This window comes from Chelmon rostratus, chromosome 9 (genome assembly GCF_017976325.1).
Source record: "Chelmon rostratus isolate fCheRos1 chromosome 9, fCheRos1.pri, whole genome shotgun sequence".
Classification (NCBI taxonomy): Eukaryota; Metazoa; Chordata; class Actinopteri; order Chaetodontiformes; family Chaetodontidae; genus Chelmon; species Chelmon rostratus.
This window is the reverse complement of record NC_055666.1, coordinates 6876230-6901010: the sequence shown is the minus strand read 5'-3', so window position 1 is coordinate 6901010 and position 24781 is coordinate 6876230. Positions and strand designations below refer to the sequence as shown.

Genomic DNA, 24781 nt, shown 5'->3' with positions numbered 1-24781 from the left:
ATTTACAGGGTGCAAAGAGCTGGAGGACAGTCTTCCCAAGATCAGTATTTATTTGTGGCTTATCAAGAGTTAGCCAGTCCTGGGATCTGCTCTGATGAGCTGCAGTTTTATATTTGAGAGGACATGTGATATGGAGGCAGCTTTAATTTGGACTTCGTTAAAAAAAAAAAAAAAAGTGGCAAATTAAATATCCTTCAATTTCTCACGGCTATCCTGGGACAGTTCCTTCAAAGACACCGTCATCAGTCCGCTTGTCTATCAGGAAGAGAACTGCGGCCACAAGCAGCAAATGTTTAACCTGATGCGGTGATCAGTTGGTTTGTTACACAGACCCACTTGGGAAGTCGTCCATGGACACTGTTGGCGAAGGGCAGACTTGGCATGTGATTGGATGAACCATCTGTCCATCACAGTCTATCATGGGCAAACTTCAACCAATCAGATCAACGAACCATGTGACGTAGTAGGAATAAAACTTGTCAAAGCTAGTCGAGAGAAGAGCAAAAACATCTTGTCCAAGCAGAAACTCTGTCAGTGCTGTTCTTCTCTTTTCCTTCAAAGAGAAACACTCTCCAGTTCTGAGAGAACTGATGCTATAGCAGCAGCTACGCTAACCTCTTTAGCAGCCACCATTGTCAATTTGGAACAAAGTCGCTTCTCAAACCTAAAGCACGCCCCTGAATTTTTATCTGTGACACGTTAAAACAGATATGTCATTTATACAACAACATCCACCTAATTAGCTAAACATAAGCTTCTGGTCATACCAGACCACACGAGCAAGCAAAGCCTTTGAACATATTACGTTTAACCACAGTTTGTTTTATTGCTTATGTGTTCAGCTTTTCATTAGTAAGAAGGAGATCACGTGATTCATTCTTTCAAAAGGTACATAGTCTCACTTTAAAGAGCAGCAGCCGATGCTCACATAGCAGACCCTTTAAAAAGCTAGAAAATGGGAAATTGTGACGACTGGAAACGATGAGAGGATGTAAACTTTAGAATAATGTACGTGGCCGACACTTATATAGTATTTAAGGAGAAGCACAAGACGCGGAGGTTTTTTGGTTGGTGCTTTCATAGCACTTAAAAGATGAGTTAGTCACAAGGACAACACTGCAAGCATTCAGATTCCTCTGTGAAAGGAAGATTTTGTGGAGAAGGAATGAAATGCAGCTGGCATGTGCGTTCTGATGACCAGCCTGAAGAACTGCAAATATGTTTGGAGTGTCTTTGTCCCGTATTGATATCTTTATTGTGCTCCGTCCCTCTCCACTGTCTGGTAGAAGTACCATAAAGCGTGTTAAGGAATAAGCTGCATCTGCACGGGTTACCCAGCAGAGACATCTCAGCGCCATCACAGGTGCCAGTGTTGGCCCGCAGCCCAGACGCTGACAACCACAGAGCTATAAAATGAGGTGAGACCCGTGTGACTTCGCAGGTAAGCTGTGTGTGTTTACACCGCAGCCAAAAGCACTGCTGCAGCATTTCACACCGCGGCGGCGCAGGCACACTCGCGGGATGACGGGTGAGCAGGCTTGCGACACACAAACACACACTGCACACTTTTGTCATTCAAAGCCTCGGCTCTTCCCCTCATCAGTGGAAGTAACACCTAAAGGTTAGATTTATTATACATTTCTCACTTTGTGAGCATCCCTCTTTCACCTGAACGCTTAAAATCAATTAAAATGAAAGTTTATTTCTTTGACTTTTTTTCTGTTTATTCCAAACAAGCAAATTGTTTCCTGCGCGCTACAAAATGTGTAATTACTTTGACAAAATAAAGTGTAAATGAACACTTCTCTTGCTTAATCTCCCTCCTTGACTCTTCTTCTGTTGCCTCAGCAGTCTGGCCCTGCTCTTCTATTTTGCCCCCTCTCTTCCTCATCCTCCCTTCTTCCTCTCCTCCCTCTCAATGCAGTTTAAGTCTAAATCAGGGGATTTGGGGGTGTTAAGAGCTGAGGTGTAAAACACCGGCTGGTTCTCTGTAAGCTCCTAAGAGGAGAAAATAATCCAACACAAAGTCTTTTTCTCAACAGCAACTCTCCTCCCCCCTAATCACCCTATTAGCTGCCTCTCCTCTCCTCTCCTCTCCTGTCTCCTTTCCTATCCTCTCCTCTCCTTTCCTTAATGGTAAGTAAGGGTCCGAGACCAAACTATTAGACAAACTATTACAAACTATGCCTAGTGTAATAATTTATCACACAGATCAGTTAACACAGTCTTGTTAGCTATCAGTCATGGTTGTTTGACTGAGTTTGTAGGATTCTGTCTACATTAGCGTCCATTTAAATCACCAGTGGCGTAGCCGGCTGCGCACACCCCTGACAATGACAAGGCATTTGTTCTGATTGCAGGATGCCTCTCGTTCAATCAACCAATCAGGGTTCATGTTTATTGATACAGAGCACTTCCATAAATCTCAGGCTTTGTGCCGAGGGTCATCTCTCACTGCCAGACTCCTTTAAAATCAAGCAACAATACACAAACCTGAAAAATGCAAAGAAATTGGCAAAGAACGACCGAGGGAGCCGTTTAATCGGCTATCTTCCATGTAATCTCTCTGACTCTTTCTACCGTTCAGTCTCCCCTAGAACTTAATAATAAACAGAAAAAGAACAGAAAACGCTGTTTCCTCTCACTTTCCTCCGCAGTCATATCTCTGCTCCCTCTCTCTTCCCCTCTCTCTATCTCCGATGCTCTCTCACCCATCGCTCTCATTTTCCGCCTCTCACTTCCATCCTTCTCCCTCTCTCTCTTTTTTATATTCATAGGATTTTAAAATGTCTGTAATGGCCCTGGTAGATCAAAACACTCCTTCTCCCACTGTGTTTACGTCTGTGTGTGTGCGTGTGTGTGTGTGTGTGCGTGTATGTGCGTGTGTGTGTGTGTGTGTGTGTGTGTGTGATTTGCATATCGGGGCTATGCTCTGATTGGCAAACTGGTAACGCAGAGCCCAGCGGGGCATTTTTTTATTAAAAGGCCCTACCACACACACACACACACACACACACACACACACGCACACACACACACGCACACACACACACACAAACACATGACAAGTTAGGAGCAGCCACTGGCCTGTATCAGAACCTAATGAATAATACTAAAGAAGTAGCAGTAGGGGTTCTCCATGTATTGTTCTGTAATGCCAAGAGCAATAAAGATTTTTTATTGCCATATTTTTATGGGCACCAGACATAAGCTGCTATGGAATAGTCAGAGCAGTTTTTTATTGTCTAAAATGAAGTTGCATAGTAATTTATTATATTTTACTAGTCAAGATGTAAAAGTATTAACTAGAATGTTTTATTACCTGAACAGGCTGTATAATTAATATTATTGCATGAAAACAGTGCAGCGTGTCTCTATGAATCACATATCAGCAATGTGTTCAGGACAACATAAAAGACATTTGAATTAGGAAATGATCTGGAATCTCGAGGAATGACCCTACAAAACTACACCCCTCTTTTATTAAATTACATAAAGAATTCCAGTTTTGTAAGTTATTATGTGAAGTAGCCTGTATCGTCATGAGAGTATGATTCAGTACATGGACTCGCCAGTGGAACAACCACTTTTTAGAGGAAAGTGGGTAGTGCATTTCATTTTGGCACCATGTGGGCATACAAAAGGACACTGGAAGCTTTTGCAAGATTAGGGTTAGGGTTAGAGAGTGTATGAAGGTGCAGAACCAGCACACAGCTGACTTTCATTCTGAGACCAGGGTTTGATTCCTGTGTAAAAACAATAGTCATTGTTGATTGTTTTAAGGAAGTACTTATTTTAACTCAAACCCTGATCTTTCCCTAAACCCAACTGGTTTGGGCGCCGACACATAACCAAACTGCGACCTCATCTTATAAAATATGATGCACTGTTACAAGTGAAAACACCTGACTGTATACAAAAATGTAAAAATGAGCTCAACTTGCTAGAACAATAAAATGCAGCTTACATATTCAAGTCAACAATACTAGTTCAGTTAGAATAAACCTCCAAGAGCTATGTATATCCATTTTAGTTTAAAACATTCAAAAGTTAACTACAATTAACAACAGAAAGTGAAGAAATAGCAGTTTTGACATTATGTCAAAAATGTCTATTTATTGTGTTGTGGAGATATCTACTGAAGTCAGCATACTAACCAGCTAGCCCCAGCCAGTCCTATCTTGTAGTACCAGTTTGTACCTCGAGAGGCGATAAAGAGTCACTTCAGCATCCAGTCTGCCCACAGTAAAACCGTTGAGGGTGAAGATGAAGCTGCTCCGAGGGCGTGTACTAACGTCTTGTCAATCATTATGAAGGTAGCGCCCCAGCTAGTCAACGACTGGAACAATAAATGTAACGATTGCTAAAATTCTTGGCAAGTGACCACTATGACCACCACCACCCGCTCCTGGCAAGAATCCACGAGTGACGGCAAAGAGAAGACGTGATAGAAATGATAAACTTCCTGGTGAAGCCCCAAGTGTGTTTCCCAATTCTTACATATAAGACCTTTCAGTAAGATTTAGAATGTATGACTTTCATTTTTAAGCCTCTGAATACTTCCACCTGCTTTCATTAAAATGTCACAGACTCAGGCTTTAAACTGTGAATTACAGACTTGACTGTGAGAACCCATGACATCAGGTACATGCTACCGCTGGCACCCTAAGCCCCCAAATCACTCCAGCAGACCATGTGGAAGCTGCAGCTAAAGTGCAGGGATTGACTGCTGCGACCCCCGGTCAGCGATCACCGGGAGCCACCGCGTGTCGAGCGCCCGGCCCTGCCCCCTACTCGAACCGCAGACCTCAGATCCACCGGCGCTGCGTGGCTGGAAATTTTTACAAAACAGCAGTTTCATCTGACCAGCCTCTTGAAAAATGCCCGATTCAGAAGGTGTGAAGGGGGATTTACTGAGGAGCAAGCTGCTGATTAATGCAGCTAATCCAGTCGACAGAGCTATACTGTTAACTCTCAGGGTAAACAGTCATTCTGAAATCAAATTCTGCCCGTTATAAGCAGCATCATTTCATTACTGGCTGCTCGGAGCCAACCACCATCCTCTGTGTGTGCATGTGTGTGTGTGTGTGCTTGCTGACTTTTGATTTTGTCAGCAATGTTTTTCGCTTTCTTGTGCTTGTATGTCGTCACATGACGTGATATGATGTCACCACTTTGTTCTCCAACACCACACGGTTCATCATGTGAAGTCATTACCACAGAGCGCTGCCGTCTCCAGACCATCCTGCAGCAAACCTGAAGATGATCTTAGCTGTTGGAATATTGAACTTTAAAACCCGCCGAGCCCAGGCTAGCCCAGGCCGCTCCTCTGTGATCTCTCTAATCACTCGGCAGGTATTACTGTGATGACACCCCAGCAGCACCTCGCTGATGGGAGACCTCCCCTCTGCTATTTGGCTAAAGTATATTTCTCCCCGAGCACCCTCTTCTCTGTCTCACTGCAGCCACTCAAGAGCAGCCTGATTCATTGGACTGTACTCTTTGTTTCTAGACGACGATTTTATGATCCTTTTATTATCAGCATAAAAGCTAAATCGTTTCATCTCCCTCTCTCTGCAGAGGCAATTAGTCTGCTTTATGAAAATCAAATAAATTAAAGCGCTAAAAAGCTTTCACTGAGTCACAGAGGAGCCTGGAGTTCACACGACTGACACAGTATCGCCACTCTGAGTTTCTAGAAGGGACGCCGTGCCTATAAATATATAGGTACTGATACAGTGACTGCTGGTGTCGTTAGCGTGCATCTGCATGTATGTCTCGGTCGTGAGTTGACAGGCTGCCTGAGGGAAAGAGAGGCCTGATGGGTATTATGCAAATGAAGCCAGCTGTTTGCTGCATTGGCAGACTCCTCATAACTCTCTTGTAGTTTGCTGGGAGTGAGAAAATATTTCATCCGTTTCCCTCGTTGCCTCATTCTCTTGCCTCTTCTTTATTTCCTCAGAGAGGGCGTATACGTAGATATATAATTCCACATACACCCTCCTCTCCACAGTTTACCATTATTCCCCCGTGCCTGCCTGACGATCCATCTGCACTGATACAGTAATGAATGTACAAACAGGGAAAGCTTCCTTAAGCAATTGTTGACTTGCACAGTGTGGAGTGAATTATTCCGAGGCTCTGAATCCATAGCTCACTGAAAAACAAACAGTTTTCCCTGAATAGGTCTCATGTTAATTCAGATATTTTACCACTGCAGCCGCTTCATTTCAGTCAGTCTGCAGAGAGCGTCTGTCCTCATTGTTGTATCTTCTATCTTTGGTGATTTTCTCTCTAATGCTTGGCTTCACTTCGGCTCCTGACCCTCCGCTACACTTCAAATCAAAGAGGATTCACTGGGACAGTAAAGTCTATTTATATTCAACTCTCTTTCCTTTAACTCTCTCCTTCTGATGCTCTCTCATCTGTACCAAACCACTTTGCTGTGGTTGCAGGCATCATCTCTGATGGGTGCTTCCCTCAGTATGTTACAAGGTTAAGCATCTGAAGAGACTCTTTTTTTAAAACGCTGTTTTTATATATACATTTTGCCTTTCGGCGCTTTCTTTGCTTGACCGCGCTCATAATTGTGTGTGAAAAACATCGTCTTAAAAGATGAGATGAGATAAAACTTTATTAATCCCACGCCGGGGAAATTAAATTGTTAAATGCAGCAAACAGTGATTCATTTTTTGAAGCACTGGAGCACGCTGTAAACACTGACTTATAAAGATGCTATGTGCATTTCCAAAGAGCTGCCTGTCTGTCACACACAGAGCAACAGTCAGATTTGTTTGGTGTGCTATTTGTGTCCACCTGATGAATGTAAATCCAATAGTCACTCTCTTGTACCTCCGTTTTGCTCTCAAACTAACTCCTGAGGGAAATATCTGGCTCCTTAGCTGCTAAATGCTCGCTGTGTTCACTGTAGGTTCATCACGCTCAGTTTTTTGCTCAAAATAGCTGCACGATTTTGCTTGAACCAATCATTAAAGTTGTGGCCTGCAAAACCAAAACAATGAGCTGAAAGGTGCTGAGAGGCTCTACAGTGCGTTGGGTGATCATTCTCTGTGGGTTCGTCATCTTCATCCTCTCTCACATTACACAAATCCCATTTAATCCATTGTGAATAGAAAAATATTGATTAGTGCACCTTTAAAACAACCCTTTACTCTAGAAAGCTGGCAAAGTGCTGTTCGGCAGACTGACCTTACTCCACAAGCATTTGCCAGTAAACCGGCGCGGTTGATGCTGATTCGCTCTGGCTTCGTGTAGCAAGTTAATATGCAAATGAGCATATGACATCACCTTCCAGCAGCACTTACTTTCCCTGAAGCGTCAGCAACACGGATGTCAACATTACATGTTTAACCTTCCAGAAGAAAGTTATCAGCTGAAACATTCCAGGCAGCTTCAGCGCACCCTCTCTGCACTTTGTTCAATGTGTTATTTTGTTCAAGTGTCCAAAAACTGAAGGACACGGGCCAACTAATGTGTTCAGTCCAACACAACTGGTTTTCAGCTTTTTAAGTAGGACAAAAACACAGAAGGCACATTTTAGAATACGCAATTGACTAAATATCATTGGTTCTCGTGCTGGGACAATTATGTGATAATTTTAACAAATTTAAGTAGGTCTGACCTGAATGCTTCAGAGCATAGAAGCTTCTACCGTTGCCATGGTATTTGAAGCCCCAAAAATGGTATTCGGGGCAGCACTAAATTTAAGCTTGGTTAACATCAATTGCTTTCAGGTTTCGAGCCGCCTTATAGAAATCATCTTTTCTGTCCAGCTGCCCCCGAATAACCTGTTCAGCACATGAGATGCATCCTGCTGCCAGCTTCTGCTGAAACATAGAGAACTTTGACAGTCGGCACATAAGAGGGAAAGACGCTAAATTTAGTACAGACTAAGTCCATCTCAGTTCAGTTTAAGCAGCTTCTTAGGCTGACATCCGTTTTCGGAAATGTGCATTCCCACGTTCACTTTTATCAGACCGGTGTGTTACACAAAGGCAGGATCTTTTCAAGTAAAAAGCCATAAATGAATGCTTTCTCTGGGAGCAGAATTGATTTGGTTGGTGTTAGCCTGCTGGTGATTACTGACTGGAGGTCTTAGTCTACCCTGCTTCTTATTTACCGCTACATTAGCGGTGAGGCGCCGTGCGCACCTCTACACGCGCCTGACGGGAACGCCGCAGCAGGCCCTCAAATCAGTGTGAAATTACATCAGCTCTATACTATGAACTACATGTAAATGAAACTTGTCACAGTGCTGTTGGAAATGTCACCTGTCACCTCCATGTTTACCTTCTCGCTGGCAGGGCCTCACACATATACTTGTACATCCACTTGACTTGAATGATGTTTCCCTGAATGAGAATGCAGTGGAGACTGTAAGCAAGTGAACGTCACTAAAAGCACAGTGACAGCTTGACTTCATGTGATGAAGTGTTTCTGTAAACATAAATATTTCTCTGTCTTCTTCTGCTTCTTTCCCCTTTGAGGACAGAAGATAAGATCTTTCCCTCTATTAGAACAGCTTTTTTGTATGAGCCTGCTGAATTTATGTGACTTAGAGGTACAAAGGATTTCTTTAAAGGCATTTTTACATGTTATGTCACTTCTAAAAGACAAAACAATAGACTTCTTTCTTAAGAAGGTGGCCTGATCTATTGGCTACAAATTAATGGTGCAGTATTTTTATATCAACAATGGATCAAATGACTGTGCGATGTGGAGGGGGTCACTCATAGCTATGATCCCACAGAGAGTTATAACCCCGCTCTGCAGTTCCCCTCGGCTCTAATGTGAGCATGTTTCAGCTCGTTGTTTTGGCTTCACAGCCCAAACTTAAAACTGTCAGGTCAGTCTCACTGCTCTCATCGGCTTTGTTTCCAGTCACAGCCGCAGCGGTTTTCCCCTGAAAAAGTCCTGAAAAACCAGTGCATGCTACCCGTCCAGCACTAAACAGAAACCAGAAACAGTCAGTGACTAGCTATCAGCTAAAGACTCAAACATTTGTCCGGCGACCAGAAGCACGGCTCCAAATGATGGGTCAGATATGCAAATATTGCTTAAACAGGCTCAGGGTGGCCAGAGGAGGAAAAGGGGCCCTGACGATCTATTTTCTCAACCAGCCTGAGTGAGCTGATTCCACATGAACACACTCATCTAACAAAGTTTGAGCTGTTGGGCTTATTTCTCATTGGAGGTGTCTGTTTCTTTCTCCCTCTCTTCTTTAATGGTTTGAAGTGGGCGGCACTCATTTAGAAAACGGTGGGAGTTGGTCATCAAACCACACTCACACAGTCCTGAGGAAACAGATCTGCAGGTTTTTGAGTGTTGAACACTTAATAAATAATAAGCAAAGATGCTGTTATTGAATTTTGATGGTAGCTTATTTAGTCATGAATATTTAATGTTAAAAATAAATAATGCACGTTTTAATGGGCTTTAAACATCCCCTCTACACATATAACACACTGAAGACTCGGCTTGGAACAATAATTTCATTGAAGAATCCAGTATATTGTGTGTGTGTGTGTGTGTGTGTGTGTGTTTGTGTGTGTGTGTGTATATATATATATATATATATTCTCAGTCCATTCTCAGTGCATATGTCCTGGAGGCTTCGAGATCCCACATCACACTTCTGTAAGTTTCCCACTGGTCCATGATTGGCTTCAAACTAGTAGTGGAGTCATAAACCCTGCAGGTGCGGTACGTCCAGGTGTTAAGATTAAAGGTGAGCAGAGGGAAACTTGCCCACTTCAGCAGATGAAAGTGAAAACAGTCTTCTCGGGTCAAACTCTGCACGTTCAGTACGTCTTTCTGCACAGCGAAGCTCAAACTTCACAGTGAAGCTACAAAAAGCAACAGATATTTGAGTGAAGGAAGACTCCCAGTGTTTAATATGTGTGCTTCATTTCTTACCTGGTTCTTGGTTAGACACAGCAGGTATTGACTTTCTGCTGGCTGTTTGTATATGTAATGAAACCAAAGTAGCAATAGCTAAACATCATAATATTTCAAATTGGATTTAATCAAAGTAAAATCATGCAGTGCCTCACACTGCTGACGACTAAATGTTGTGTGTGTGTGTGTGTGTGTGTGCAGCAGTAAATTTAAGCCTACTGTAACTGTAGATCAATAGTGTTACAGTATCACTCTCCCTGCCCCTCTCTCTCTCACATGCACGTACACACACACACACACACGCGTGCACACACACACTTGGGAATAATGGGCTTGGATCAATAATTCTATAGTGCTAACAGAAAGCTTCCACAGCAGTTTAAAGGCTTATTGCACACACGGACACACACACACACACACACACACTCATACACACTCACAAAATCACTGAACACTCAACAACAGAACTGTGAGCCAAATATTGAGCATTTCAAACACATTCATGGCACCTGAACTAATTTGAAAACCGTTAAATGGAAAATCAATCACGCTGATTCGCTCCACAGGAATTTCTTTTATAGGTGTCGCATTCACGTGTCGCACTGTTACTACTGTTACTATGTTGTTAAGCTTTCTGTTCACACATTCACTAATCAAAGGGTAAAACGCTCGCTGCCATAAAACGAGCGTCAGGATCCTCTAAGTCTTACATTTGGTGTCCGGGCGTCTGGTTCAATCCTCTGATTCGCTGCTGTTTGCTGTTTAAGCTGCAGAACACATCCAATAACTCATCTACCCAGAACAAATACAGCAATGATCAGGTGCGGTAATCAGTCAGTCATTGTCTTCCTCCATCCCTCCTCACTCTCTCTGCCTCTTCCTCTCCACCCGCCCTCCATCTCTCGTCATCAGTCTCCCCTTTTCCTCTCGCATCCCTCTCTTCCTCCCCCTCAGTCAGTATTGAGTTTGCATTTTCCTTCCAACAAACTCTCGCCGGAATAAATATGAGAGGAGTGAAGACTAAACGGCAAGGAGGCGATAACGGAGCATCCGTGGATGTGTGGGTGAAACAAAGTGAAAGAAACCACTCACGGCCATGAATGTACTTACTCTCTCCCTCACCCTCCATAAGAAAGTGTTGAAAGTAAAGTATATTTTAATTCCGTCCCTGTCTCCCCTGTCTCCCTTGCTTTCTCCTTCTCGGTGCCATATGCTCAAAGCTCCATCTCGGGCTCATTTGGAGTGCTACACACACGCGCGCACACACACACACACACACACACACACACACACACACACACAGCAGCTCTATCAAAGCACAGGAACAGCTGGCTTGCTCGATATGGATGACTACTCGCCTGTCAACCAGTTTCACACAGCAAACACACACGCACACAGTACACACACACACAGTATACACCGACACACACACATCATCAAGCCTGGTGTTTCTTGCTGTTTTGAAAATGAAAGTGAGTGAGTGATATATCCACAGAGAGAGAGAGAGAGAGAGAGAGAGAGAGAGAGAGAGAGAGCAGGTCGCAGAGTTAAGTGAGTGAGTCAGAGAGTGAGACGTGTGGAGGAGCTTTGTATGGTCAGACTCTTTTGACGTTATAATTAGTTAACGTGTGAATATTCACCATGATCTCATTTAACAAAATAATCCAGAGTGCTGGATTAGAAAGAGAGAGAGTCGCTGTTATTGTGGAAAAATGCAAACATGCACTCACACCCACAACATCAGAGGCCCAGACAGTGTGTGTCAGCGTTCACCAACTGAACCAAACACGCATGAACACATTTTAGTGTCTGTTTTTGCCAGCTAAGTGTGATTTGTACCCTTAGAATAATGTTAAGTGCCTTTAAGAAAGGAGGGGGTTGTTTCAGCATTCATGTCTCCAGCATAAGTAACACTATATTCAGTCATTTAAGTGCTAATTCATTAGAAAAACCTTTACAAGAACACATTGTATTAAATGATACTGTTACTAAATCATGAATACTCTTACCTCTTTCTCATTTTTTTTATTTGTTTAGAACAGTCAAACTATATCTTGCCTGTCATATTGAAACAACAAAAAATATTCGGTCATTCGTATTTGTTATAAACGGACAAATGTCATGAGTTGTTAGTGCAGCAGTGAAGTGGAAAAGTTCTGTGTCTAAATTTCACACATTTCCTGTTGAAACATGATCTTACAGCAGAATACGAGGCATGGACGGATCAGTCTTAAGTGCACACTGATCAGATATTTGTTTTAAAAGTGGTTTCATTGGATGGGAGCAGTGGGATTTCCGCCAATAGACTATGGGATAACCACACACTGTCCCTGACCTGTAAATCACCTGTGAATAGAAAACTGCTGTCCTACTGATCTTTATGGGTTTAAACTTTGTAGAGTGCTGTACGTCTGACCACACTGCAGACGCTTCGGTCGCCTGTCGAACCAAGACCCCTGTTGTGACATCACTGACTGGGGTGTGGCCGAAAGTGCGACATGCTGAAAGTCTCCATGTATGGAGGCTGATCTGTCACAGCGACTGTGTTTACATCCACAAAATATTTAGTTTTTTGTGCTTATTTAATCATCCAAAATAATATTCCTATCAAACTGTTTACATGGCAAATGAAAATTAAAATTCCACTAATATTCCAGTCCAATACTGTGATCTGATAATGGCATTAATGATGCCATGAATTTCATTCATTCAGCCACCTACTTGAAAAGGATGACATTGTGATATTTGCACATATCCAAAAACCTGCTGATGTCCAATTCTTTCCTAATGTTTAAAGAACGGTGTGTTTCTCCCTCTGACCAGAAATGCAAACTGTTGGCTTGACCGCTGATCGTAAACAGGCAAGAGTCGGAATGTCGCAAACTGTGATAGAAAACCCAACAGAGACGCACATTCTGAATGTGCTGTCAACATAAACACAAATAATATCAACATATTCCACATGTCTTAATCAGAAAATGCTACATTTGGAAAAAGGCCTAATTCAGAAACTAGAATATGACATATTTGTAATAATACTGGAAAATGAGTGTGCATGTAAATGAGGTAATGGTGACCTAAGGACTATTTAAAATATTTGGTCCTTTGAGTTGCAAATATTTTGCTTGGGGTTAACGTGCAGCTTATGAAATAATAATTAGCGATGAGCTACCATTAAAATTTAGCTCATGAGCTAAATTGTAACCTCCTCTGAAAAAAAAAATATTGAAAATAATGTGTGATCTGTTACTGTGGGATCATTTTAACTACTGATCAATTAGTGTTCATTACACCATTTATTACGAAACATCCGGATATGAAGTCATACGGGTTGTTCTCTTACCTCCCCTGCATGGCTGAGACTTAGTTTTGGCAGTTTATTCTTCACATTCCCGGAGTTTCCTCCATAATTCTGACTGTTGTTAAATCCCTCTGTGGCCACTAGAGGGGGTTTAAGCTGGGGAGAGTCACTAGGCGCCTGGTCCTGCCCATCCATTGGTCGAACGTACGCCGTGGGCTTCTGCTGCACTGCGATCGGCTTCCCCGATAGGCTACCGGGCGGGAAGGTAGGGGTCGTCAGTCCAGATGTGGGAGTGGTTAGACCAGGAGTAGGCGTCGTCAGAACTGATGTGGAAGCCAGCGGGGACGAGGATGTAGACAGGTGAGAACCCGTCTCGTTTTCAAACGGGGAGGATTTGAAATGTCCGCCATTTTCCGTGTTAGTGGAAGACTTAAAATGGCCACCGTCCATGGTGGATGATCTAAAATTGCCACCATCTGTAAAAGAGACGGAAAAAGGAGGAAACCAAACAGAAAGGTCACAGAGAGCCAAAAACACAACTGTTATTGCACAACATCGCTCTGCTCCGCGCCGTCAAAATCTAATGAAGGTTGAATGCCAAAAATTCCCCTCTCCCAGATGGATGCAGCCAATCACAATCAAAGCAAATTATGTGTTGCTTGGTGGTTTGGAAATCAACTGAAAGATGTGGTTATCATCGGCTGCAGATGCTAATTTTCAGAAATCCCGCCCAAAAGGTGATAGAGTTTGTTTTGCACTGAAATTATTCAGAAGCTTTCATGGCTGCAGAAATATTAAGATTTCCCATGAATATCCAAATATAAGAAGACCCCATTTTGTTGTGTGAATGGCAGCTGTAATCAGCCACATCCGAAGACAGTCCCCACTGTTTCAGGAAGAGCTCCACATTTGGAGAAATGTGTTTTCATGACAAGAGCTGGATGAAAAGGTAGCTACCACTCTCAAATATGAAGCTAAAGGCAACGATTTATTAGCTTTATATCACCAGCAACTGAATGGGAAAAAGCAGCCTCTTTGTTATAATTCAGATTTATGCTATGCTAAAGTAGGCTAAGCTAATTGGTGCTAGCTTTGTATTTAGCATACAGACGTGGTATCGTGTATTTCCTAAAATGTCGACCTATTCCTTTGAAGCCTCTCTGTGTGGGACTCACCTGGGAGGGGAAGGGCTTTGGAGGGATGGGAAGAGTGCCTTCTCCGAGAAGAGGAGGAGGAGGAAGAGGAGGAGGAGGAGGAGGAAGAAGAAGGGCTTGAGTCTTCTTTTAGACCAAGTTCATCTTTAAGAGAGCTAAATAGCTCTTCGTGCCTCTGTTCCTCTAATAAAGACATTTTTCCTCTTCCACCCGTAGCTGGCGTGACCTGGCCCTGCCCGTTCTGACCCAACCCCAGGACGAGGCCCGCTCCTTGGGCGCTCTGCCCGTGGCCCGCCCTGGACCAGTCCATGGAGCTTCGGGACTTTTTCGAATTCTGATGCGGGATCGTCGCGGCGCTCGATGACGATGTGGTCGAAGCAGGAGGTTGCATGGAAGCGGAAGACGAGGAGGACGCATTTCCCGTCCTCTTGTCCCCGCCTCCCTCTCCCGCTCCGCCCGCTCCACCTGTTCCTCCCCTCAGGGCGTCGGCGAAAAGCTGGGTCTCCATGGTGGGTCTCTCTGTCGTCGAGGCGGTCGGGGTCTGCAGGTTGTTGCTGCCTTTGGGAATCCCCACCAAGTGGCTCTGGTTAGAATGGCTAGTTAACAGGTCCTTCATCTCTTCGTAGGAGCCCAGCGTGTTCTGGACGCGACTGGCCAATGCATCACCTTTATTAGTCTGAAAGGAGAAAAGGAAAAAGAGAAAGACAAGAGGAAGGAAGAGGGAGAAGAGTATTAATTAAGTCTTCCATTTTTCCATTTCTCTGGGCTTGATGAAAAGCCCTCTTTATTCATCTGGAGAGGAACAGCGAGAGACTGATAGGGTGACCACTGACCAGACTTCAGGACGAGATGATTAATTAAACACATGCCACCCTTAAGAGGGTCCAGTCCAGGCTGGAGCAGTAAAATTAATGGGGCAGGAGTCATTATTAGCCTGACCCCAGATTCTCAAGCAATCATCGCTTGGAGGACAGCGCGGGCCTTGCTGATATATGACGGTACAGCACCTTCAGCCGCTACGTGAGATGTTCCTCAGAATAGCTCAAGAGTACCTTTTATGTCAGTCATTGACAGCTTCTTTAATGATGAAACTACATGATTTGATCATTTGGCATTTTTGAAAGGACAAGAGGAATCGGCAGCAGCTTCAGCACTTCTATATTTAGAACATGCAGAAAGCCATGAAAGAGGAGGGAGAAGTGAAGACCTGTGGATTTTTATACAGTTTTCACACATTCCTTTTCCGGCTGAGCAACAGATTGTCAAGCATATATTAATTATGAGCCAAGTCGGACTTATGCAAGATCTACAGCCTATAATTCAATAGAATTTAATCGTGACATTTCATCATGAATTACACACAAACGATGAACACTGAGTGAGATCAATGCGGCCCTGTAATCTGAATGTACAGAACTTTCGTGGTTTGGTGCTCCTGTGGTAACGTGGAGTCAAATAAAGCTGCAGCAGGTTAATGCGTACTAAAAGGACAGAATAAGTCGCTTTATCTAATTTTCAAGACAGGGTGAAATTGCCTGTATTTGGAGAGGTTAATGAATTCATGAATAATGAATTTATGTTCATAGGAAGCAGGAGCTTAACTAATCTTCGGAAATATTTCTGGAAAGAGGATCAAGTTACATGTAATAATAATGAATAATCCCCACACTCATTGCAGTGGAACTTAACACCAAACATGCAGATCTGTGGGAGCTTGTCAGGAACCACATCTCTTTTCATATGGGTGAGAAGAATTTAATCACACATCTTGTACATCACTTGTTTCCGGTGAACAGCTGAATAATGCTGTTAAAACGGGCAACGAGCCACGGAGAGGTCTTATTGCTGAGGAGGGAATTCTGTGTTTGTACGTGTGTGTGCGCCAAGCATCATTTCATGCTAATTGCTATATTGCCTTTTCTCATAATCAAATGGGTCTGATAACAGATCATGGACTGGGTGAACCTGAAATGGATGGTTTTGTTTTTCTGCTACGAGTCACCCACCCATCAGGAACATTGAAGGATTCTCGATTAGCTTATCATGTACGTTGTGTCAAAGCTTTAACATGCTCACATTGACAATGTCAACAGTGGCGATGTTTAGCAGGGGTAATATTTACCATGTTTACCAGCTTAGATTAGCATGTTAGCGTAACCTTAAAATTTGAAAGCAATCACAATTTCACCTCAATTAATGCAGCAAATTGCATGCCCATACATCCAACAGAGCCACATATCGACCTCATGGTGATAGTCTAGCAATTACTTAAAAGCATACATCGTCTGACACTTCTGCGCCAGTCTTTCACTGGACAAGCAAACATTTGACCTGTCGGTGCTAGAAGATCACTGAAGTTCATCCTCGGGGACCATGAATGTCTGCATTCATTCAAATGTCATCAGATCATATTCATTGTCAGTCTTCAGACATTGCTATCAAATGGAGCCACGGTGCTAGCATGGCTAAAAGTTACTGAGACTATTAACGAATAATAAAATAGACACAAATCAGTATTCTGTCAATCTGTCAATTGATTTATAGACTAATTGTTTCAGCTCTAGAGTAAATCTTGGTTCATTCTGGACGAATTCCTTGGGGACCCCATGTGATTTAAGTGAATATATGAATAAGTTACATTCAGTGCATTTGTGTAAGATAACGAAGGGCTGTGTTCCTCTCAAATTCACAGACCGAGGATCATCTGCTGGCTGAGACATAACTTTTTCAAGTGCCTGATGAATCTCCTAAATTTATACCAGATCTGCTTTTAAAGCTCCTATGAATACTTTCCACTGCAGCTTACACAATTCTCAGCCTGCAAGAGGCAGAAAAGACAACCTCGCATTACTGATTTGCTGATTTAGATGTGATAAATGTGATCAGATGTATGTTCAGTGAAATATGGTGAGCAGTTGTAGTGGATTTTTGACTGCATACAGGACATGACTTTGTAAAGGACGCAGCAGATTTGCACAGGACTAAGAAGACAGATTTAAAGAGCATCTCTGCATTTATTAAAAACTCACAGGTGGAGGTAACAGACCTAGTTTTAAGATGTTAGATTCTTGTGGTCCATAAAAACGTCAACTCAAATCGATGTGATTGGAAGCAACATTCATCTTTTCTAGCACATCTTCCTTCACTTCACTCTATCCTTCATTTCTACACTCTAATAAAGCAGGAAAACCATAGAAATACCCCGAAATGGAACAGGGCAAGCAACCAAGCTTTATTTACAAAAGATTCATATAAGAAAGGAGAGAGTTGGTTTCAAATAATCTTAACAGATGTAATTTCTGCGTGTACACACACACACACACACAGTAAAAGACACACAAACACTACACAGCGTGGCAAGCCAAAGTTAGCTGTGAATAAATTAGCCCATCTCTTCTCCATCTCAGGCTCATGAATAAAAGATCTGGTGGCTGAAGAGGAACAGAAAACACATTTACAGAGAGGCAAAATGGAAAACACGGGAGAAAGAGAGGATGAATACCTATGTGTGTGTATGTGTGTATAAGTGTGTGTGAATAGATCATCCCAAATAGCTGCTAACAGCATAACGCTCTTTAACAGGATTAGAAGAGGGATTAGCTAATAGCTGACAGAGAGTATGAATACTGGAGAGAGGAAGAAAGAAAGACAAGAGGACCAGAGAGACGGACGGACACACGATGGATACACAGGTAGACGAGCGAGGCCGGGCAGTTCTATAAATCCTACGTGATAATGAAAGGGCTGATATAGATCTCTAAAGGAGCAGTTCAGTAAGTTCAGTCAGCACTTAAACAGAGAAAGTGCAGAGAGGCTGTGGAGGCCGCGGTAAATCCACTGAATTGTATGAAGTAAAGCAACACGCTCAGGAAAAAAAAGAGCAACCTGAAATTGTTAGTGTAGCAAATAAATCAGCGGAAGAAAGCGGCACGCTGAGCCAAAGCCTTTTCTCAACTTTAACAGCAGTGGGAGATGAAGTGGGGAAGTGTACAGAGGAAAAAGATTAGCTGGAAAGACCTGTAATATGAAACAAGCAAACACTCTGTCCCCTATACAGTCACTCATCAGAGGAACCGCTCGTTCAATCACAGCTCCCTCGTTAAGTTAACCAGTTAGTTAATGTGGACTTCAGTCAGGTGCTGGTATGTGACAGAATCCAAAATGAGAACTTAAATGAATTAAAGGCGTCTTTGCAAGAACTGAACTGTCAGCAAGCTTAGATGACATGTCATTGTATCTAAATGGTACACTATATATTACTAAAAGGTAAACTATAACACTGTGGTAGTGATGAACCCACAGAGGATCACCTCTACAGAGGTGAATGCAGCCGCTCTGATAAACCACTGCACACTACCTGCCCATCGCCAAACAGCATTAAGCAGCTAAAGAGCCAGATATTTACAATCATTGTGTGGCTGTTAATGGTGCTCTGTGTCTCCTGGATGTGTCAATAAGCCAGTCTGCTGACATATTGAGCACATCAGCTTTATAAGGTAATATATCAATGTTCTGTTTACAGCTTGTTTCACGGGATTAGTCTCTAATCATATTTAGTGATATGAAATTGTGTTTTGGAAAGCTGAGGTGGGGCTGATCACTAACCCTCAAGAGGCTTTTTTACCAGTCGAAATGTGTCCGCAGTATCAAGGAATCGAAATGTGTCAAATAATTAAATTTGGCCTTTAACTGAGTGCTTGTTTGCATGTTATTTGATTGGAAACTTTTATTTAGGTTCTTTATTTAACACTGACACATTCGTTGCCACATTTTTTTTGCTAAAACAAACTGACCTCAAGGTCCACTTACTCCTGGTTCTAGAGTTTTTGATCACGTGGTCCTAATAGCAGATTAAGATTTGAGAGATTTATCAGATTATGTATTAGAACATTTTGAGAATTTAAAAGCAGATTTTAAAACATATTGGAAAAAAGTTTTTCTGCAGGAACAGGCTTAATTTTATCCTGCCCTAAACTGAGGTTCATGTAATTTTTGATCACATGCTTTAACTGTAACCAACCACTAACTGATGAGCGAGCCTGACGAAGCACACCTGACACACGCCATTTGCTCGTCCACTAAAATAAAGGAAACTCTCATTTTGACTCTAATCGCTGTAATAATTCAAAGCAGACACTAAAATGCATCATCCCCTCAGGCTTCACCTAAACAGCAGCAGTGATGTCTGCCCTTCACACAGCAGCACAGTACACAGTGATCCTTGATCTCTCCTCTCACACACACACGCACACACATCTTGACCTCACCTCAGCACCATTAATTCATTGGAAACAATTAGCTGGAGTATGGAGGCACCTAGGATTAGATTCATTATCAGTGCAACCTCTCATGTGCTGCCGCTGCCCCCGGACCTGAAGCGGAGTCTTAGTGAGAAGCTCCGGCGTCCTCTGCAAACACACTCTGTCAAGATTCAAAGCCAGTCTGTCCCAAGGTCGATACACTTGGCGGCATAACCAAGTGTTGAAGTGCCTGGCGGTAGCAAATGAGAGTTAACAAACCAAAATCAATTTTATACACAGGGGCAGGAGAGTGGCCATGGATTTCATGCATGGCTGGTTTACTTTCACCTAAAGAAGAAACAAAATGATGGCATCTCAAGTGCCTCAGATGAGAACAGACCGCGACCTTACGCTTGAGGATATTACACTATTGGCCTCAGGGGGGGCAGCGTGAGGAAAAAAAATGGTTACAATAGGCGTTAATGATCAATAGGCATCATCAGCTTTATCATCCAGACACAGAGCAGTAAAATACGTTATGGTACAGAAAATGTTTGGATAATTGTTGGTTAGCAATAATTGCAATTGATTGCTTGCACAAGGCAAAACTGTTTCATAAGAGGCTAAATCACTAAGTGGGCCTGCTCGAGAGGCGAGCGGCACATCCTCACTGACAGTTATGTCTTGGATTCACTCCATTTGCCCAAATGAAAGTCTGGCGTCAGGTGTGTCCATCCTCCTCACGCGCAGATCAATCAAGACTTCACAGCGAAAGACAAAACTGTCTCTTAATCAGCAATGAGAGAGCACTCGGTGTAAAGAAGCTCAGCCATGCTGCAAAGGCGAGTGTGTGCTGACATCTTACAGGGAACACATGACTTTGTGCTTCGGCCCTTAAATGTGAACAGATAGGCGCCCGCTGTTTGCTTGAAATTGAAATTGGTTGATTCAGACTGAAAGTGTTTTACAGTGTTTTTGTGGAAATGTGCTAATTCCTTTCCTTCATGAGTGAGCTGAGAGGACCACTGTGTTGCTGGAGCTGGGAGGCAAATAACCTATCTTAAGCCTTATTTGGACAGGATTAACATTACAGGGGGTGGTGGGGAATGAAATATTCACTGCGCTCCTCTGTAATTTAGCTCGTCCTTCCAGAAGGCATTCTAACCATCTGGAAATGACAGGATGTGCTCTGTAATAGACGTGGACATTCAGCAGGACCCAGTCAGAAGCCGGAGGCAGAGACCGGAGGCAAAGATCCAGAGGTGGATTTTCAGTCAAAAATCATGTTCTACCTCTGAGTCGTAACTCAGTCGGCTTCACTGAGACATTAAACAGACATCGATGTGATTAAGCCTGACTTCCACAGGATGTCTCTGATGTCCTTTTAACTCAAGAACTTGACAGAGAGTCATCATGTTTTTAGGTTTTCTTCAGTATCAAAGTAATCCAGTGATAAGTCGTCTGTGCATCCAAGGGTACAATGCAAATAGGAACTGCTAATGGCTAATTCAGTACACTTCTAGTAGTGTCATAGACAACTACGGTCTTAAAAAGTGAATACTGGTACCTACAAGCAGGTGACACAACAGCCCAGTTGATGAGGTTTTATGGGGTCCGGCTCTCCTGATAGTGTAATGAATGGGATAAGGGACAGTGATGGTACCTCGAGGGCATCAGCACACACGTTGCGAGACTTCGAGGTACGTCAGAAAGGTTGTGTGCAGGGGCGTAGCTACAGACAGTGCAGACTGGGGCCCGTATCACGATTACCATCCGATTGCAAGTGGAGAAAATGCTTCAAAGCAGTGCACTCATGGGTCGAGCTCAAGGGCCTGTCATAATAGCCTGCACTGGGACCCGTCGTTACTAACCCACGCCACTGGGTGTGTGTTTTTGTCTGTGTATGCTCATTACAGTTCAGTTTACTAAATGCGACTGTGAGTGTTTCAGAATTTCTGTGCGTCCTCCTTCTCGTTATAGATGTCAAGCAGACATTAAATGATCCCAGAGGTGGCGCAGGTCACCTGACCGGATCTGCAGTTTAAGTTTGGCAGCCAGGGAGAACGGTGGAGTGGAAGCAAAGACTTTGGTGCTTCAGGCCATCAAACAGCTTAACAGAGAGGACGGGGAAGTCCACCTCTGCTTGCTCATTTATGCTGTGGGCAGCAAAGCTGAAAATATTGAGCTGCTTCGAGGTTGAAGAGGAGGAACATAAGAAAGACTTCATCACTGTTTAGAAGAAATTTGACGGCTTTTTCATTCCAAGACGGAGCCTAAGACATAAAACAGCTTATTTTACCAAAGGATCCAGCTACCCAGTGAGAAAGCAGAGGCACACATGAGGACTCTGTACAAGCTAGCGTGCTGCTTGACGACAAAAAGGACGAACACGTCTGTGATAGACGTCAGGCGTCAGGAATGAGGGCTTGTCCATCTCACCCAGGACTTGATTCTGGTACAAGTTATCCTTGCTGGATAACTGCGCCAGTACAAGAAGGTTGCTAAACTTACAAGCCTTCAGTCCAACCTGGAGCAGCAGCTGGCTCTCTTCAAAGAGTCCATGTAAAAAGTGGAACAAGTGAGGACACCGGTTGTACTGAAATGCTGGACGAAGTCACAGAGAGTGTGGGACAGTTTCTGTTTCTAGAGGAAGTTAGTGAGGCGGCCAGTTTGGATAAATAGATAATCACTCTCAACGCTGGAATTGCTCCCCAAACCCCAAAAGACATTCCCGACACTCCCTGAAGCCTCTATTATGCCCAGAGTAATGGACAGGCAGAGAGGGCTGTTCAGGTAGCATAAACGACTCTTAGGCTCCCAGGTCTGATGATGATGACGATGATGACACAGACCCATTCCTTCTTCCTCTACGAGAGTCAGTCCTGCAGAGCTGCGATGGGTCAGAAAATTCAGACAAATCAGGAAATCAGGCAAGCAAAGTCGGCAGAACAAGGGTGAGGAATCAACCTGTGCTGAACCCAGGAGACAATGTTCTCATGAAACTGGACAATGAGAAACAATGGACAGCACCTCCTACATCTCAGGAGCAGGTTAGTGTGGGGGTGTCCGAGGATTCTGGGACTGGAACAAACAACGCCACCGTGGCTGGAACAGCTGTTACACTCACACAAGGGACAACCACTGTCACTTTCTCAGCTGAGTAAAACACCCCCTTGGACTACCTGGATAGTTAAAATTAATTAAAATTAATTATTACCTCTTGGTCAAAGAAAACACTGTTCAAAGAACAATATGACTGTATTAGTGTTAACGTTGCGTTATGAGAATATCTTCAAGGGGGACAAGTATGAGACTTCCTATGACAGTGATGGTACCTCAAAGGCATCAGCAGACATGATGTTAAAAAAACATCAAGAAGGGTGTGTGTGTGTGTTTTCTGTGTTAATGGCATGTTCAGTATAGCTCAGTTTATACACATAAAGTTTGTGGCTCTGGGTGAAATCTTTAAGAATTTCTTACATCGTGCAGTCTTTGTTGTATGTGTTGTATCACCTCCCAAACACAAGACTAGAGACCAGAGAGAGTATCGATCTTCTCATCCTACCCTCAGAAAGAAAGCAATAGCAAAAGTATAAATTGTGTCCATTAGTTAACCACTCTTACTTTATAAGGCTCCCCAAACAGGTTGAATCCGGTTGAGAACAGATCTTCATCCTGCTGGACCTCCTGGTTTCTCCTCTCCCACTCTCTCCTCTTCAGGGCGCTGCGCTCTGACTCCAGATGACTGGAAGGACACAAAGAGAAAAGCTTGTTAGCATCGCCCACTGAGGCAGACACACTGGCTGGCACCAACGAGACCTGCTGGTTTCTAATGAGTATTGCTAACAAGTCATTTTTGGATCTGTAAAGAGCATTGGCTGAAAGTCTTCTCCTGCAGGGTGATTAGGGTGGCTCGGTGGCGGCTAAACCAACGAGCTACATTAAGCCTGAAAATGATTCAAATCACATCAGCAAGGAGGGAAGAGGAAAAATTAGAGAAAAACTGAGTCCTGGTACAGTGACAGCAAGAAGAGATGGTTTCTGTAAAACAAGGATCGAACAGAGCATCAATAATGTAGGAAAAAATATCCAACTTGATTAATAAAGCTGAATGGTTGTTTAATATAACTCACTTCCAACACATGCAGTCCTCCACTGAAATACAGACAATCTCTCCCCTATTAAACACATCAGTGTTGTGTTAAGTGTTTGGTTTGGCAGTTTCCCGTCTCTTTGAATCGGCTCAGCACTCAGGTTAAATACTTATTTTTACTCTGGACCTCTGAATCAATTCCAGTAGTCCTAAATTTGATTTGCAAAAGCTGCTTGATCTTCAAACTCCCATGAAATGCTTATCCCATGCTACTACTGACGCTCAACATCCAGAACTTTCTAAAAGCTATCGCCCATAGCTTTGTGCTTTGCATCTGCAGGAAACAATTTGATTCAAAAAGAAAATACTTGTTTTTAAAATAGAAGATCAGCCAAGGCCAGCATATTTCAAAATTCATGAGAAACAGTACAAAGACTGAGAGCTGAAGGAATCGTGGGAAAAAACAAGTGTCCACCTAGTCGATTGATACTACACTTGTCTGTGTGTTCAGCACGGAGCTGGAGCCAGGAAGTGATTAGCTTAGCTTAGCATAAAGACTGGGGAAACAGATGGCTTACACTAAACTTTGGTGAAAAACGCAATCTAAAAAGCTGCAACATGTTATATATCACTTCCCTGCACAAACAGAAATTTAAATATGACAACTTGTGGTTTCACGGGGAGCTTTTTTTGACAAAAAAGTTCATGCATCCACTCGCACGTCACTGTACCCAACTGACCCTAAAGCTATGTCTATGTATTGATTAAAAAAGTATTAATTTTTATTTCTCTTGCTTCCGTCTCTATGCTAAGCTAAGATCAGCTAACCATCTCCAGGCTCCAATTCAATATTAATACTTAGCACAAGCGCCAGAGTGATTTTTTATAAAACTCTTGAAAAAACAAAGAAACAAATGTATTTTCAAGTATATTGAACTATTCCTTTGTACAGCCAGTGTTATATTTGTGAAAGCCATTAGGAACGACAGAGGCCAAAGCATGTCCACCAGTACATAATGAAATGATGAAATAATGAAGCCCGAGCTCAGAAAGGCCAAGTTCTTCGTATACATAA

General features: G+C 43.0%; 1 protein-coding gene across 1 annotated transcript in view; it reads right to left on the bottom strand.

Annotated features, from left to right (window-relative positions):
* The window catches only part of aff2 (AF4/FMR2 family, member 2), a 94584-nt gene extending 70589 nt beyond the window's left edge, over positions 1–23995 (bottom strand). Inside the window, 5 exon segments of the mRNA XM_041944757.1 lie at positions 13262–13695; positions 14395–15049; positions 23238–23306; positions 23308–23358; positions 23987–23995. Of these exon segments, the coding sequence (XP_041800691.1) occupies positions 13262–13695; positions 14395–15049; positions 23238–23306; positions 23308–23358; positions 23987–23995 (1218 nt within the window).
* Between the last annotated feature and the right edge of the window lie 786 nt (positions 23996–24781).